This window comes from Engystomops pustulosus, chromosome 4, assembly GCF_040894005.1.
Source record: "Engystomops pustulosus chromosome 4, aEngPut4.maternal, whole genome shotgun sequence".
Taxonomy (NCBI): Eukaryota; Metazoa; Chordata; class Amphibia; order Anura; family Leptodactylidae; genus Engystomops; species Engystomops pustulosus.
In genome coordinates, this window is record NC_092414.1 from 42,136,939 (window position 1) to 42,150,575 (window position 13,637).

The 13,637-nt window shown below is 44.1% G+C and overlaps 1 protein-coding gene across 5 annotated transcripts in view; it reads left to right on the forward strand.

Moving 5' to 3' along the window:
• Positions 1-13,637, forward strand: part of RUFY1 (RUN and FYVE domain containing 1) — a 117,104-nt gene that overhangs the window by 73,107 nt on the left and 30,360 nt on the right. For all 5 annotated transcript variants that reach the window (XM_072145788.1, XM_072145787.1, XM_072145785.1 and 2 more), the window contains 3 exons: positions 703-800; positions 5,189-5,308; positions 6,970-7,099. In XM_072145788.1, coding sequence (XP_072001889.1) covers positions 703-800; positions 5,189-5,308; positions 6,970-7,099 — 348 coding nt within the window. The remainder of the gene's footprint in view (positions 1-702; positions 801-5,188; positions 5,309-6,969; positions 7,100-13,637) is intronic.

Consider the following 13,637-nt stretch of genomic DNA (forward strand, 5'->3'; position numbering starts at 1 on the left):
ATTTATTGTTAATCCTGGTTCTTATGAGAACCCAACATTTTTAAAATCTAATTGTCACAGAGACCAAAATATTTCTGGCTGGGATTACAATGATAAAATATACAGTTCTGACTTAAATACAAATTCAACTTAAGAACAAACCCACAGACCCTATCTTGTATGTAACCCGGGGACTGCCTGTACACGGGTATAAGCTGACCCAAGTATAAACAGAGGCGCCTAATTAAACACAAATAACTGGGAAAAACCTATTGACCAGAGTATAAGCCTGGTCACAGCCTCCACAGTATATAGCCAACAGTCCCCTTGTATATAGAAAGCGCCTGCCCCCTCATATATAGCCAGCAGCCCAGTATTTAAAAGAGCTGAAGAGCTGTCTTCAGCTCCGGCTCAGTCTTCGGCTCCCCACGCGGTCCCGTCACATACACCATTACGTCACCCGCTTGCTGACATCATAGTGTGTACCGATGGCAGTGCACGCGCTATGATATCGGCAAGCGGCTGACGTCATGGTTTATGTGATGGGACCGTGTGGGGAGAATGGAGTCGGAAAGGTGAGTACAGAGGTGTTTTTTTTTTTTTCAGAGACTACAGTGTTTTTTTGTGCTGAAAATCTCTACTTATACTCAAGCATTTACGGTATCTAATATATAATAATTTGAAAATGTGTTAAATTATGTAACTTTATTTTTTTATTTATAGGAAACCGATATTTCCTTGCAACAGAAGAGTGAACAGTTATGTTTACTGCAAGCCAAATGGGACCTGGTAGACTCTACAACAAGAACATTGGAAGAAAGGTTTGGAATTGTTAGGGGCACATATCTTGTTAATCGATTGGTGGCAGACTTTTGGAACCCCTGCTAAAAGTTGACAAATATACCTGGTTCCCTGCCAGTAAACTGGATTGATTCTTGAGTTCTTACAAACTCTACTCCTTGTTCCCGGCTCCCCCTCATACAACTGTGAACAGACAGATTTGCTTGCAGCTTAAGATCAGCTTAAAGGAAACCTACCACTTCCGATGGTGGTTATAAGCTGCAAATGCCGTGTACCAGCTCATGTTCGTTATGTTTTTAAACAGATGTAAAGCGTTTAAACGCTTTAGTAATCTTTATATACAAGTAGCTTCACCGCACCATGCACGCGACCACTTCCTATTCAGGCGTTCGAAGTGGTCGCGCGCATGGTGCAGTGAAGGTACTTGTATATAAAGATTACTAAAGCGTTTAAACGCTTTACATCTGTTTAAAAGCATAACGAAAATAAGCGCCGGCACCAGCAGCTCATAACCACCATTGGAAGTGGTAGGTTTCCTTTAAGTTTGTACGATGGAGAGAGCAAAAAGTAGCAATTTAACAGGGGCATGCAGTTAAAGGGAACCCGTCACTACCGGCATGCTGTCAAGCAGCAGATCATGTTTCTTTCATGGTCCAGTGTAGTGGCATAATCCATAAAAACAACTTTGAAGTAAGATGTGAATTGGTTGCATAAAGTCACGGAGGAGGACACTGAATTCACGCTCTTTGTCCCGGAATGTTCCCTTCAATGTAATCCTGCATCCAGAGACCTCACTTACCACATCTCCAGAATCCAGTGTACAATGTCAATCACAGGAGGAGGCATTCAGAAGTGAGGAAAGCTTTACTCCAGTGTTAAATTCTCTGCCTCCTTGACTTTATACAACCAATTTATATATTACTTCAAATTGATTGATTTTCTGGAAAATGGAACCACGTTAAGCCATGAAAGAAACACGATTTGGAAGGTGTAAAGCTTCTAAATAACATACTGGTAATAATTTATTAGGCCAATTTCTTATTGCTGGTTCCCTTTAACCCCTTTAACTACGCAGCCGTTTTTTTTTCCCCCCACTTGACCAGTGTCTCTTCCTGTGGTAATAACTTTTCAACAATTTTAAGATATCTCTGTGATTTTGAGATTTGTTTTCTCGTGAGACATTGTTAAATTGTTATGTTAGTAGTATCATTTCGGTGAGCAGTTTCTTTTTAGGAGGGTTAAAAATTCAATAATTTAGGAAAAATTTGTAAAAAAATGACAATATTCAAGGTTTCAAATGTTCTACTTTTACGACGTAAAGGTTTTTTTTGTAGAAACCTTTTGCCAATGGTCTTCTTTTTATTTCCATAATTTGTTTTTTAGTAGCACCCATTGGTTTAGGGGTCACCCATTTAGTATAAGTTTTAGTAGCAATTTCTCACATTTTCAAGAGATTTTGAAAAATGCAGAATTTTGGTGATCAATTCAGTTTGGAGTGCCCTATAAAAAATTATGTACTATAAACCCCCACAAGTCAACATTTTATAACCATCCATTCACTATTTAAATTGGCATTTAAGAAGTATATTAACCTTTTTAATTTTTTCTTTGGAAGCAAGCAAAAATGGTTAGAAATTTTTGAAATTGCGTTGTCCACAATACCACACATGTGCCAATAATTGACAGGCTGGGCACACGGCAGGGCCGTGAGAAGGGAAGGAGGAAAATGTAGCTTTTGGAGCATCCTTTTCACTAGACTAGTGTTGGGGTGCCCCTGAGGTACCAGTGCAATAGAAACCACCAAGCAGTGACCCCATTTTAGGAAAGGGAACACCTCAAAGAATTTATCTAGGGTTGTTTGAGCATTTTAACCCATGAGATGCTGACCCAAATGTAATACAAAGTGAATGAGGAAGTTTTTCTCAAATGTGCCATTGTAGTGACAAATGAAATCGGCCCAACTCATGCCATTGTGGGTAAACACCCCCAAAATCATTCTGCGGGTTATTATGGGTATGGCAATACCCCATGTGTGGCAATGGGCTACGTGATGGAGACACAGCAAGGCTCTGAAGAGAATGGCATTTGGAGCACAGACATTTAAAATAGTCCATCGGATCTGAGCCCTTCCGTGTCTGTGTATCCCAGGACTTGTCTTAAAATCAGGGACCTGAGGGGCATTGGGGTTACCCATGTGGGGCCAGAAGTCCCGGGCACTTAAGCAGAAGTCCCAGGCACTTCAGCACTACTATGAAAGCTCCTTCTCAGGGGGTTCCTCAGAGTCTTTGTCAGGGCGAGGTGGCTCCGTATTGGAGACCATATAATTATATACCTCCCAAGTCAATGTATGTCTTCTGGGACATGATGGGGGGGACAACCTACACAGAACAAGGCCTACTCCTCCATGCTACTCCTCCTCCTCCTCCATGCTACTCCTCCTCCTCCTCCATGCTACTCCTCCTCCTCCTCCATGCTACTCCTCCTCCTCCTCCATGCTACTCCTCCTCCTCCTCCATGCTACTTTTCCTCCTCCTCCATGCTACTCTTCCTCCTCCTCCATGCTACTCTTCCTCCTCCTCCATGCTACTCTTCCTCCTCCTCCATGCTACTCTTCCTCCTCCTCCATGCTACTCTTCCTCCTCCTCCATGCTACTCTTCCTCCTCCTCCATGCTACTCTTCCTCCTCCTCCATGCTACTCTTCCTCCTCCTCCATGCTACTCTTCCTCCTCCTCCATGCTACTCTTCCTCCTCCTCCATGCTACTCTTCCTCCTCCTCCATGCTACTCCTCCATGCTACTCTTCCTCCTCCTCCATGCTACTCTTCCTCCTCCTCCATGCTACTCTTCCTCCTCCTCCATGCTACTCCTCCATGCTGCTCCTCCTCCTCCTAACAGATCATACTTAAAAGTGCAGTTGTGGGGGATAGGGAAAACATAGAAGGGGGGGAATTGTGTGTTTTAGGGTACTGTAGAGGGACAGATCACTAAAACAACTCTCTCCAACACCACAAAACACAAAATGGTGATGTTGGAGAGCGTAAGGCTAGTAAGATCTGCCCCCCAGCATTGGCCAAGGGCGGCGATCCCTGTCTAGTGACAGGGTGACATCCAAAATGCATGCAGCGTTAAGTCACTGCACGCAGGGTCTGCTATATTAGACGCGGAGTGCTGGGTAGTTGATGTTGATTACTTTATCCTTGCCATTAAACTGCATGAAGTCACAAAGTCAACTTTTATCAACTTTTTAAAATAGAATTCCTCCCTTGTTGCCCCCCCCCCTCCCACAGCTCCCTGTTACATTGTGTCCCCTTCCTCTCTCATACATTGTGCCTCTGCCAGATGCCCCTTAAATTATGGCCACCTCTTAGTGTGCCAGGTCCCCATCATGTTGTGTCCCAACATACTTTGCTACGAGTCCCCCCCCCCCCCCCCTCACATTGTGGCCGCCTCATATTGTCCCCATTTCTCACTCATATTCTGCGTAGCTCACCATCACATTGTGGCTTCCATTCCTACTGTGGCCGCAGGTCCCCCTTGTTTCTGTTGCCGCAGCTCCCCCATGTTAATGTTTAATTTAAAAAATTAATAATAAACACCACTTGCCTGCTTATCCCCATTCCCCGCAGCTTTCCTTTCCTGCTGTGTGTAGCACTGAAGGCAGGATGACAGCATCACATTGTGCCTGCCAGCTATGCTACACCCAACAGAGGGACAGTGATCATGTTAAAAGATGATGGCTGTGTATATTATTAGTGAATTCAGCTCTGTTTGTGTCCTGAGGACGCCAAATAGTATTGATATCTCCAAACATTGCTCCAGGACGAGGTGAAATGTTATGCTAATTTGGATGTTTGGGACATATGTAATTATGAAAACAGATTGGGAATTGATCTGAAACCGATCATGAAAGCCTTTTATTGGGTTAAAAAGTTAAATCCTGATGATTTGTTGCCTTCTGCTCAGTCACACTTTCACTACCTTCATTTCTGTGGGAGTGCTGAATATTACCCAAGTACTCAATAAAGACGAGCTTGAGATGCATTTCCTATCTAAGCAAGGAGTAGAACACAGGCCAGAAGGTTGCTTCCAAAAAGGATAGTGATGAGCTTCATACTATCTGTATTGTAGCTGGAAGGGAGTGGAAAAAGTATTATTTATCAACATGCACGCTGAAGCTGAAATGCTGACAGAAGATGGCATGATGTGAACAGTGTTGGGAAACTCCTCACACCAAAAGTGCAAAAAGCATGAGAGACTGGAGTTCAGAAATAATGATTAATTAAAGCATTATAAGAAAAGCTTGCAACTCATTTTACTGCAGGAATCTAATACCATATGTTGTTGTTGATTTATTCTGAACAAAGGTGGCAATAGCTTTTTTTTTTTTTTTTTTCTTCTTCTTCTTTAGAGTTCAGGAATCCGAAAAGGCTCGACAAATATCTGAAGAAAATTGTATGAAAATCAAGAAAGACTTTGAGGCCAAAACTGAATCCTTTAAACAGCAGCTTCAAAAGCTAGATTTGCAACGGTAAAAAAAAAGAAAAAATAGTTTTCATGGCCAGTTACTCCTGCTTGCTGTACATTGTCACCTAAGTGAAGCTGGCCCCCCCACCTTGTTCAAATCAAACAAAATTGGTGTCAAACGTTTGTGCTACGTTTGTGCTGGTTTGTGCAGCAGAAATTTTCGTTTGTGCCGCTATCGTTTTTAAGATTTTAATGAAAGTTTCCAGAGGTCATCAGAGGTCAACCAGCCCCCCCACATTGCCCAAATCAAACAAAACTGGTTCCAAATAATTCTGCTACGTTTGTGCTGGTTTGTGCTGCGCAAATTTTTGTTTGTGCTGCTTTTGTTTTGAATTTATGAACAAAAAATTAAAGTTCAAAAGTTCAAGCAGCCCCCCCACATTAACGGAATCAAACAAAACTGGTGTCAAACGTTAGTGCTACGTTTGTGCTGGTTTGTGCAGCAAAAATTTTCGTTTGTGCCGCTATCATTTTTAATATATTCATACTTTTTTGCAGAGGTCATCAGAGTTCATTTCTTCCAAAGTACAATGTGTTTGCTAGCTCCCCCTGGTGATCAAACCAGGGAAGTGTCACTAGGTTTGTTTTTTACCAGTTCATCCTAAACACCTCAAACACCTGAACATACCTTAAAAATTATAGCGGCACAAACAAAAATTTTTGCTGCACAAACCAGCACAAACGTAGCACTAATGTTTGACACCAGTTTTGTTTGATTCCGTTAATGTGGGGGGGCTGCTTGAACTTTTGAACTTTCATTTTTTGTTCATATATTCAAAACAAAAGCAGCACAAACAAAAATTTGCGCAGCACAAACCAGCACAAACGTAGCAGAATTGTTCGGCACCAGTTTTGTTTGATTTGGGCAATGTGGGGGGGCTGGTTGACCTCTGATGACCTCTGGAAACTTTCATTAAAATCTCGAAAACGATAGCGGCACAAACAAAAATTTCTGCTGCACAAACCAGCACAAACGTAGCACAAACGTTTGACACCAATTTTGTTTGATTTGAACAAGGTGGGGGGGCCAACTTCACTCAGGTTACATTGTCCACTCTTCCTGCTGCAGCCTTCCTGCTTATATAACACCCTTTCCTGCAGCTTGACCACTAGTTGTCTCAGTCTAGTGCCGAATTACTCCTCACTACCACCAGGAATTATAGATTCTGTTTGTTGGTGTGCCACAGCACTGAGAATTACGGACTGCTGCTCTGGCATGGCAAATTATATCTATAGACTCCTTTAAAGGCTGGGTTCTTAAACTAAATCAAGTCACAGCATGTAAAGTCATTGTCCCATTATGTAAGTGTAATTGATAAAGAAAATAAAAATACTTTTGAAACTCCCTGTGGCAACCCACTCCCCTTTTGTGGTTATGTTTAGCAGAAAACTGGTAGAATTAACCCTACATTCCCAGAATGAACCTGTTTATTTACAAAACAGTAGGATGCTTTCTCAGTGTTGGATTCAAACATCTAGTAAACATCTAGTAAACAGATTCAAACATATTCTAGTAAGAATGGATATTGTTAAATGAATCCTTATCTAACTCTATTAAAATCTGTTCATTCCAAATGTGCAGTTAGGAACCCAGAGTTTAAACTTGCAAAAAACTTTTGCTGTTCAATACTTATATTTTATCACCTTTTTATATTTCTAACTTAGCTCTCACTTAGAGCAGAATCTGCAAATTGAGAAGGAACAGCAGGGAATTCTTCAAGAAGACCTTGGTAAAGAAAAGGAGAAGAATAGTTCCTTACAAAAAGACTTGCTGCAATATTCACAACTTAAAAAGGTAAAATTCATTAGTTACATATAGCGGACTGCAGTGATGTTGAAAGAAGGCTATGACATAAAAGGGTTGTCCAAGACAGACCTATTCCATGGTATATGGACCTGCCCTAGAATACAAGCACTCTGGAGAGAGGTGATCTCGCTCGGAGCCATCAAATTGCAAATCACCATACCCCTGGATCCACAGCTACTATTATTCCACTGTGACATCCTGGAAGCTATATGACATAAGACTATCCGACATGTTGTATACCAAACCTCCTATAACCAATGAGGCTATTGCCATAGCAAGATAGATTTCAAGGAAAAAGAGAACTTTATTGACATATTGACGCTTATTGACGCTGCAGTCATAATGATTGTGCTGCCACAGCTCATGCTCATTACTATCATGTAATGGCTTGTCAGTTAATGGCCACAAATCCCTGCACTTTCACACAAGTGATCATCTGTCATTGCAGGTGGCGCATTATGTAGCACACGCAACATCATGACCTACAGTATAAAGTTGTGATCGCCTGCATTTGTTAAGCCACCACTCTAACGCCATCTTTAATTCTGACTCACAGCTTTAGGGGTCAATTATTAGTGCAAGTCTATAAAGTCCCACCTTTAAGAACTAAACAAATGTTTTTTCCCCATAACCTGCGATATTTTTGCTCTCCAGAAAGGCATCCAGGCCTCTCTTGAACATGTACATAGAGTCCACCATAACAACCTCCTGTGGCCGAGAGTTCCATAGACTGAGATTCTTTACTGTAAGAGCAGTAAAACTATGGTGATGGTAGAATCTCCTCTAGACGTAGAGGATGCTCCCTTGTCCTGATCCTTGTACTGCCCATTCAGGTATTTGTACATTGCCTCCCCTCAGCCGTTGGGTCAGTGAATTTAGAGGACACCCCTCTTAGATGACTTTATTTGACTTTTCTCAATTTTTTTTTTTTTTTTTATCATTCAAGGCTGATTAAGTTGAGAAAGATACAAAGTAATATGAATTTATGCATTATTTGCCTTTAGGGCATGCATAGTTAACAAGCCCACATTCAAGTTAAAGATATAAAGAGGAAACATGTATAACAAGAACGAGCGATAAAAACTGACCTTCACCATTGTGTTATCTTTGTTACAAAATGTTATACATTGCAGTGAAGTTTGGGCAAGCCTTGTTACACATAGCAGATATAGATAGAGAAGATGGGAAATAGAGGGGGGTAAAGAAGGGGGGGGGCAAAAGATTAGGTAAATGGGGGTTAGGAGAGGATGGGGGGAGGACGAGGAGGGTAGAAGGGGCATATGATGGTACCAAAGTTGTGAGCAGGGGGTTGTTGTTTTCCCGGATGCACCACCTCCACAGGTAGGACTGGGAGCTCAAGAACAGCTGCCAGTGAAACCACGTCTTAGAAAATCGCATGCGGTCCTTTGGGGACTGAGCGATGAGTTCCTCCATTCTGTGCGTTAGGGCTACTTCCCCGAACCATTCACTCATTGTGGGGGGGAGTCAGATTTCCATTTCCGTGGAATAATTGTCTTGGCTGCCTGCGAGAGGTGTTTGGCCAGCGAATTCTTATGTGTTGAGACGGATATGTCAAACATGAATAGTAGAACTGCTTCAGGTGTGTTGGGTTTTCTAAGACCTGTGATCTCTTCAATGACCTGAAGTACATTGGGCCAAAAGCTTTGTAGGCGAGGGCACCGCCACCAGATGTGAGACATTGTACCTCCTGTCGATCCACAGCGCCAGCACCTGTTGGGACTGTTGGGAACAATTTGTGTAGAAGCGAGGGTACTCTGTACCATCTCGCCAAAATTTTATAACTAGTTTCTTGGTGTTTAGAGGCTATGACTGCTTTCTGAGCCAGAGAGAAACACTGTGACCATTGTCCTTCGGAAAATGTCTTCCCCAGTTCAGTTTCCCAAGCTTTGCAAAATGTAGGCGTGCGGCTGGAAGAAATTAGCAGTTTGTACATCTCTGAGAGGGCATGGGGCTTGTGAGTACGCGCCAAATACAATTGTTCGAAATGTGTCAGGGTGTGTGAGAGTTGGGAGTGTGATTTAATGGAGGCATGAAAGTGTTGGAGTTGGGTATATTGTAAGTGGTGAGTGGCTGTTGGTGTGGTGCCTGATAGAAGCACTGAGAGCGGCTGCAGAGTGGTTCCTGCTAGGACATATGCAAAGCGAACAGGTTTATGTTGTGTGCACGATAGGAATTTGCCCTTGTGGAGGCCAGGTCGGAATAGGGGGTAGCTCGTGATAGGTGTGAGGGGTCCCTGCTTGTCCACTAAAGAGTACCGGGGGCTTAAACCTTTCAGGATTCGCAGCGTATGTTCGGTGGAGAATGAGAGAAGGGTAGCATCTCTAGCGGTAGGGGACCAAGTCCAGGGGAGGGTGGAAAGTTCTCTGGGACATATACCCTGCGCCAATGAAACCCATGTTTTGGAGTTCTTATGATGAAAGAGGTCAAGCACTCTAGCGTGTGCTGCCGCCAAATAGTAGAGGCGACAGTCCGGCAGACCCACTCCTCCTCTGTCTTTTGGTTGTATCAGTATGTCTCTCTTCACTCTGGAGCGGCCCGGGGACCAGACGAACTTGGAGAAGCACTTCATAGTTCTATCCCAAAAGGAAGCGGGAATGGCAATGGGGATGGTTTGCAGGAGGTATAGTAGTCGAGGCAGGAGGGTCATTTTAAGTATATTTAGTCTGCCAAACGGGAGAAATCTTTTTTCCGCCATGTGTCTAGGTCTGAGATGAAGTTGGCCAGTAGAGGAGAGAAATTGTTATTGAACTGTTTGGATAGGTCACTGGAGATCTTAACACCCAGGTAGGTAATGCCCCCAGGGGGCCAGGTAAAAGGGAGGGTTGTCTTGAGGGTTTCTACTTCAGAGGGGGCGAGAGACACATTTAGGGCTTCTGATTTTGTCATGTTAACTTTAAAATTGGACCACTTCCCGAACACTGATAGGGTGGACATCAGGGCTGGTAGGGACTGGGCAGGATTGGTGATATAGACCAGGAGGTCATCTGCGAAAGCCGAGCATTTATATTCAACCCCAGCAATGGGAATACCCTGGATGTTAGGGTTGTTGCGTATAGCTCCTAATAAGTGTTCCATCACCAGAACGTATAGGAGCGGGGAGAGGGGACATACCTGGCGGGTTCCATTGTTGATGGAGAAGGGGGCAGATAGGGTTCCATTGATTTTCAATCTGGCTGATGGGTTGTTATATAGAGATAATATTTTGGCAGTGAAGGCGGGACCTATTCCTATGTTATGTAAGGTTTCTCTTAGCGAAGACCATGGAATTCTATCAAAGGCCTTTTCGGCGTCCAGGGATAATATCATCATAGGGATTTTATGGGACTGGGCGTATTTCATGATGTCGAGGGTTTTTATGGTGTTATCTCGGGCTTCTCGGCTAGGCACGAACCCTACTTGATCTTTATGAATAAGATCTGGCAAAAGGGGGTTGGCTATAAGTTTGGCATAGATCTTAAGATCGACATTAAGGAGCGAGATTGGTCTATAGCTACCGCAGGATTGAGGGTCTTTGCCTGGCTTGGGAATGACCACGACGTGTGTGGATGTCGCCTGGGGGGAAGGGGGAGTCTGGAGAAACAGTGTTAAATGCTTTCAATAGAATAGGGCTCAATATGGACAGGAAATGTTTATAGAATTTCCCTGTGTAGCTGTCAGGGCCGGGGCTCTTACCTCCAGGGAGGGCTTTAACAACCGCTTCTAGTTCTGCTTGTGAGAAGGGTTCTTCTAAGGCAGAAATGGTTCCTACTGAGGGGAGAGTGAATGGGGAGGGGGGGGTAATTTCGTCTCTCCTGTGGAAGGGGGGGGTGTCTGGGATGTTATATAGGTCAGTGTAGGAGGAATGGAAAGCCTCACAAATGTCTGGGGTGGAGTGTGCTATCTTGTTCGGTGCAGACTTGATACTTGAAATAAAGGATTGGGCCGCGCGCCTCTTCAGGGCTATCGCTAGCATTTACCCACATTTGTTGCAAAACTCATAAAACGGCATATTTGCAGCATTCCACCATATGCCAGGTCGAGCAGGTGTCTAACTTCTAGTCTGGCCGCTTGTAATTCGTGTAATGTAGGGGTCGCTATGGTGCGTTTGTGCTGTGTTTCAAGGGAGGAAACCTTTTGTAGGGCTAATTGCAGTTTGTGAGCCTTTTCCTTTTTCAGGCGGGTCCCGTGTCTAACAAATACGCCCCTTATCAGCCATTTGAGGGTGTCCCATTTGGTTAGAAGTGGGGTCATGTCTTGCTCTCTCTCCTGAATGTAGTTGGTGATGGTTTGTGACACTTCAGCCATGCAGAGGGGATCTAGCAGGAGTGATTCGTTTAGTCTCCACGACCATTCGCGTTTGGTCAAGAAGGGTAATCTGAAAGAGGAGTAAACTGGGGCATGGTCAGAGAGAAGTATATTGCCAGTGGAGGTGGAGACCAACCAGGGAAGAGTGTTGTGTTGGGTTTACAGGGATTATAGCTTCTATTCGTCTCCACATGGTGTCTATAGCAGACTGGATCACATCCTGATGTGATCCAGTCTGCTATAGACACCATGTGGAGACGAATAGAAGCTATAATCCCTGTCCGAGGGATGTTGTATCCTCCAGACATCACACAATTGTAATTGTCTGAAGGCTCGTTTTACTTTTTTCAAAGTTGAGTAAGCGATGCTAGATTTACCCGACGAGTTGTCAAGGGTAGGATCCAAAGTTAGATTTAGGTCACCACATAGTATAGCACAACCCCGTATCAATGGAAGTACATCGTCAAGCAGTTTAAGTAAGTAGGCCACCTGGCCTTGATTTGGTACATATACATTGAGAATGGTGAAGATGTGGCCACTAATGTCGATAGTGAGCAAGAGATATATGGCGTTGGGGTCCACGGTATAATCAATTATTGTGTGGGGTAGGGATTTATGTATGGCTATGGCTACTCCACAGGAGCGTGACTGGGGGTTGTTAGCAAAGTGCCAGGAGGTATAGTGTTTGTGTCTCATTAAAGGGGAGTGGCCCACCTTAAAATGTGTCTCTTGCAGGCATAAAATTTGTACTTAGTTTCTGTGGAAGTGGTGCAGTACCTGGGCTCTCTTAGAAGGAGAGTTGAGTCCTTGGGCATTGAAGGAGGCAATCTTGAGGTCAGCCATCGTCAGGGTGGATGATCACTTTATTGAGTTTCCACAGCTCTAGGTACTAGGGGAGAGAGAAGTTAGAAGTAGAGACAAGTATGATACTTGCGGAGGGTTCTGGGAAGGGGATGGGGTTGGGTTGGTGGGGAGAAAAGAAAGGATAAGTAGCGGGAAAACAAGACAAAAGCAGCGCCTAATAGGAAAGGTGAAGGAGCTGCAGCAGTAACTAATAACAAGTGTTATAGAGGGTGTCGGGCTGACAACCAGTGTCGACCAATATCCTCCAACTAATGGGGTGTGAGATTCCAGCCAGGTGAGCCACGAGTGGTCCCCCTAGAGTGGAATGGCAAGAATATGGGCCATCAGGCAAAACAGGAACATATTGATACTAGTTATAGTGGGCAAATCATTATACATTACAGCAAAGAGGGCATAGATTCAAGGGGGGAAAAGGCAATTAGGTTGTGGTAACAGCATTCAGGTAGTATCCAGGGACCGATATTATGGCTGTTCAGGCCTAGACATCAGCGTGGAGATGCGGGGTCCTGGCTATTGGTGCGATGAGGCCGCTTCCTGGGGCTCCTCTTCGGGAGGCCTAGTGGTGTTAGGTTGGCGGAGAGTGGGTTGATGCCTCTTTTTGTTGGTATGGAGAAGGAGGGCCAAGTGGATAGAGGAACTGTAGGTAGGTTCAGATCGCGTAGGAAGGATGACAAGTCATCAGCTGAGCGAAGGGAGGTTTCTTTGCCGCCTTGGTGGACATGTAGAGCAAAGGGAAAACCCCATCTATAGGTCATGTCACGTTCGCGTAACAGATCTAGCAAGGGTTGAAGGGCAGCCCGTTGCGCCAGTGTATAACGGGACAAGTCCAGTAGGATTTTAATGACAGTACCTTGGTATGTTATCCGTTTTTGAGAGCGGATTTTGAATAGAAGCTGCTCCTTCAGTGCGTAGAAGTGTATCCGACAGATAACATCTCTAGGTGTTTGAGAGTTCGGATCAGGGGTCTCAGAGCCCGATGTGCTCTGTCAATTTCAATATATGTGTCAGGTGGGCGCCCTAGAATGCCATTGAAGATGGTGGTTATTGTCGAGAGCAGGGTAAGCTTGTGAGACACTTTCTGGAAGGCCTTTAATGCGTAAGTTATTGCGCCTACTTCTGTTTTCAATATCGTCTATATGTTGCTGTATGGCAAATAGCTGGGCCTGTTGTCGTTGAACTGTATCTTGTAAGGTCTCAATAGATGCTTCCGTTGAGGATTTGGCCTGGTCCAGAACATCAATTCTGCTGGAGAGCGTTGAGATCTCAGAATGCAGCTTCCTGCTTGCAGTCAGCAGTTAACTGCGCTGCGAAGTTGGACATGTCAGCCTTGGTAGGCAGAGATGCGAACAAGATGTGA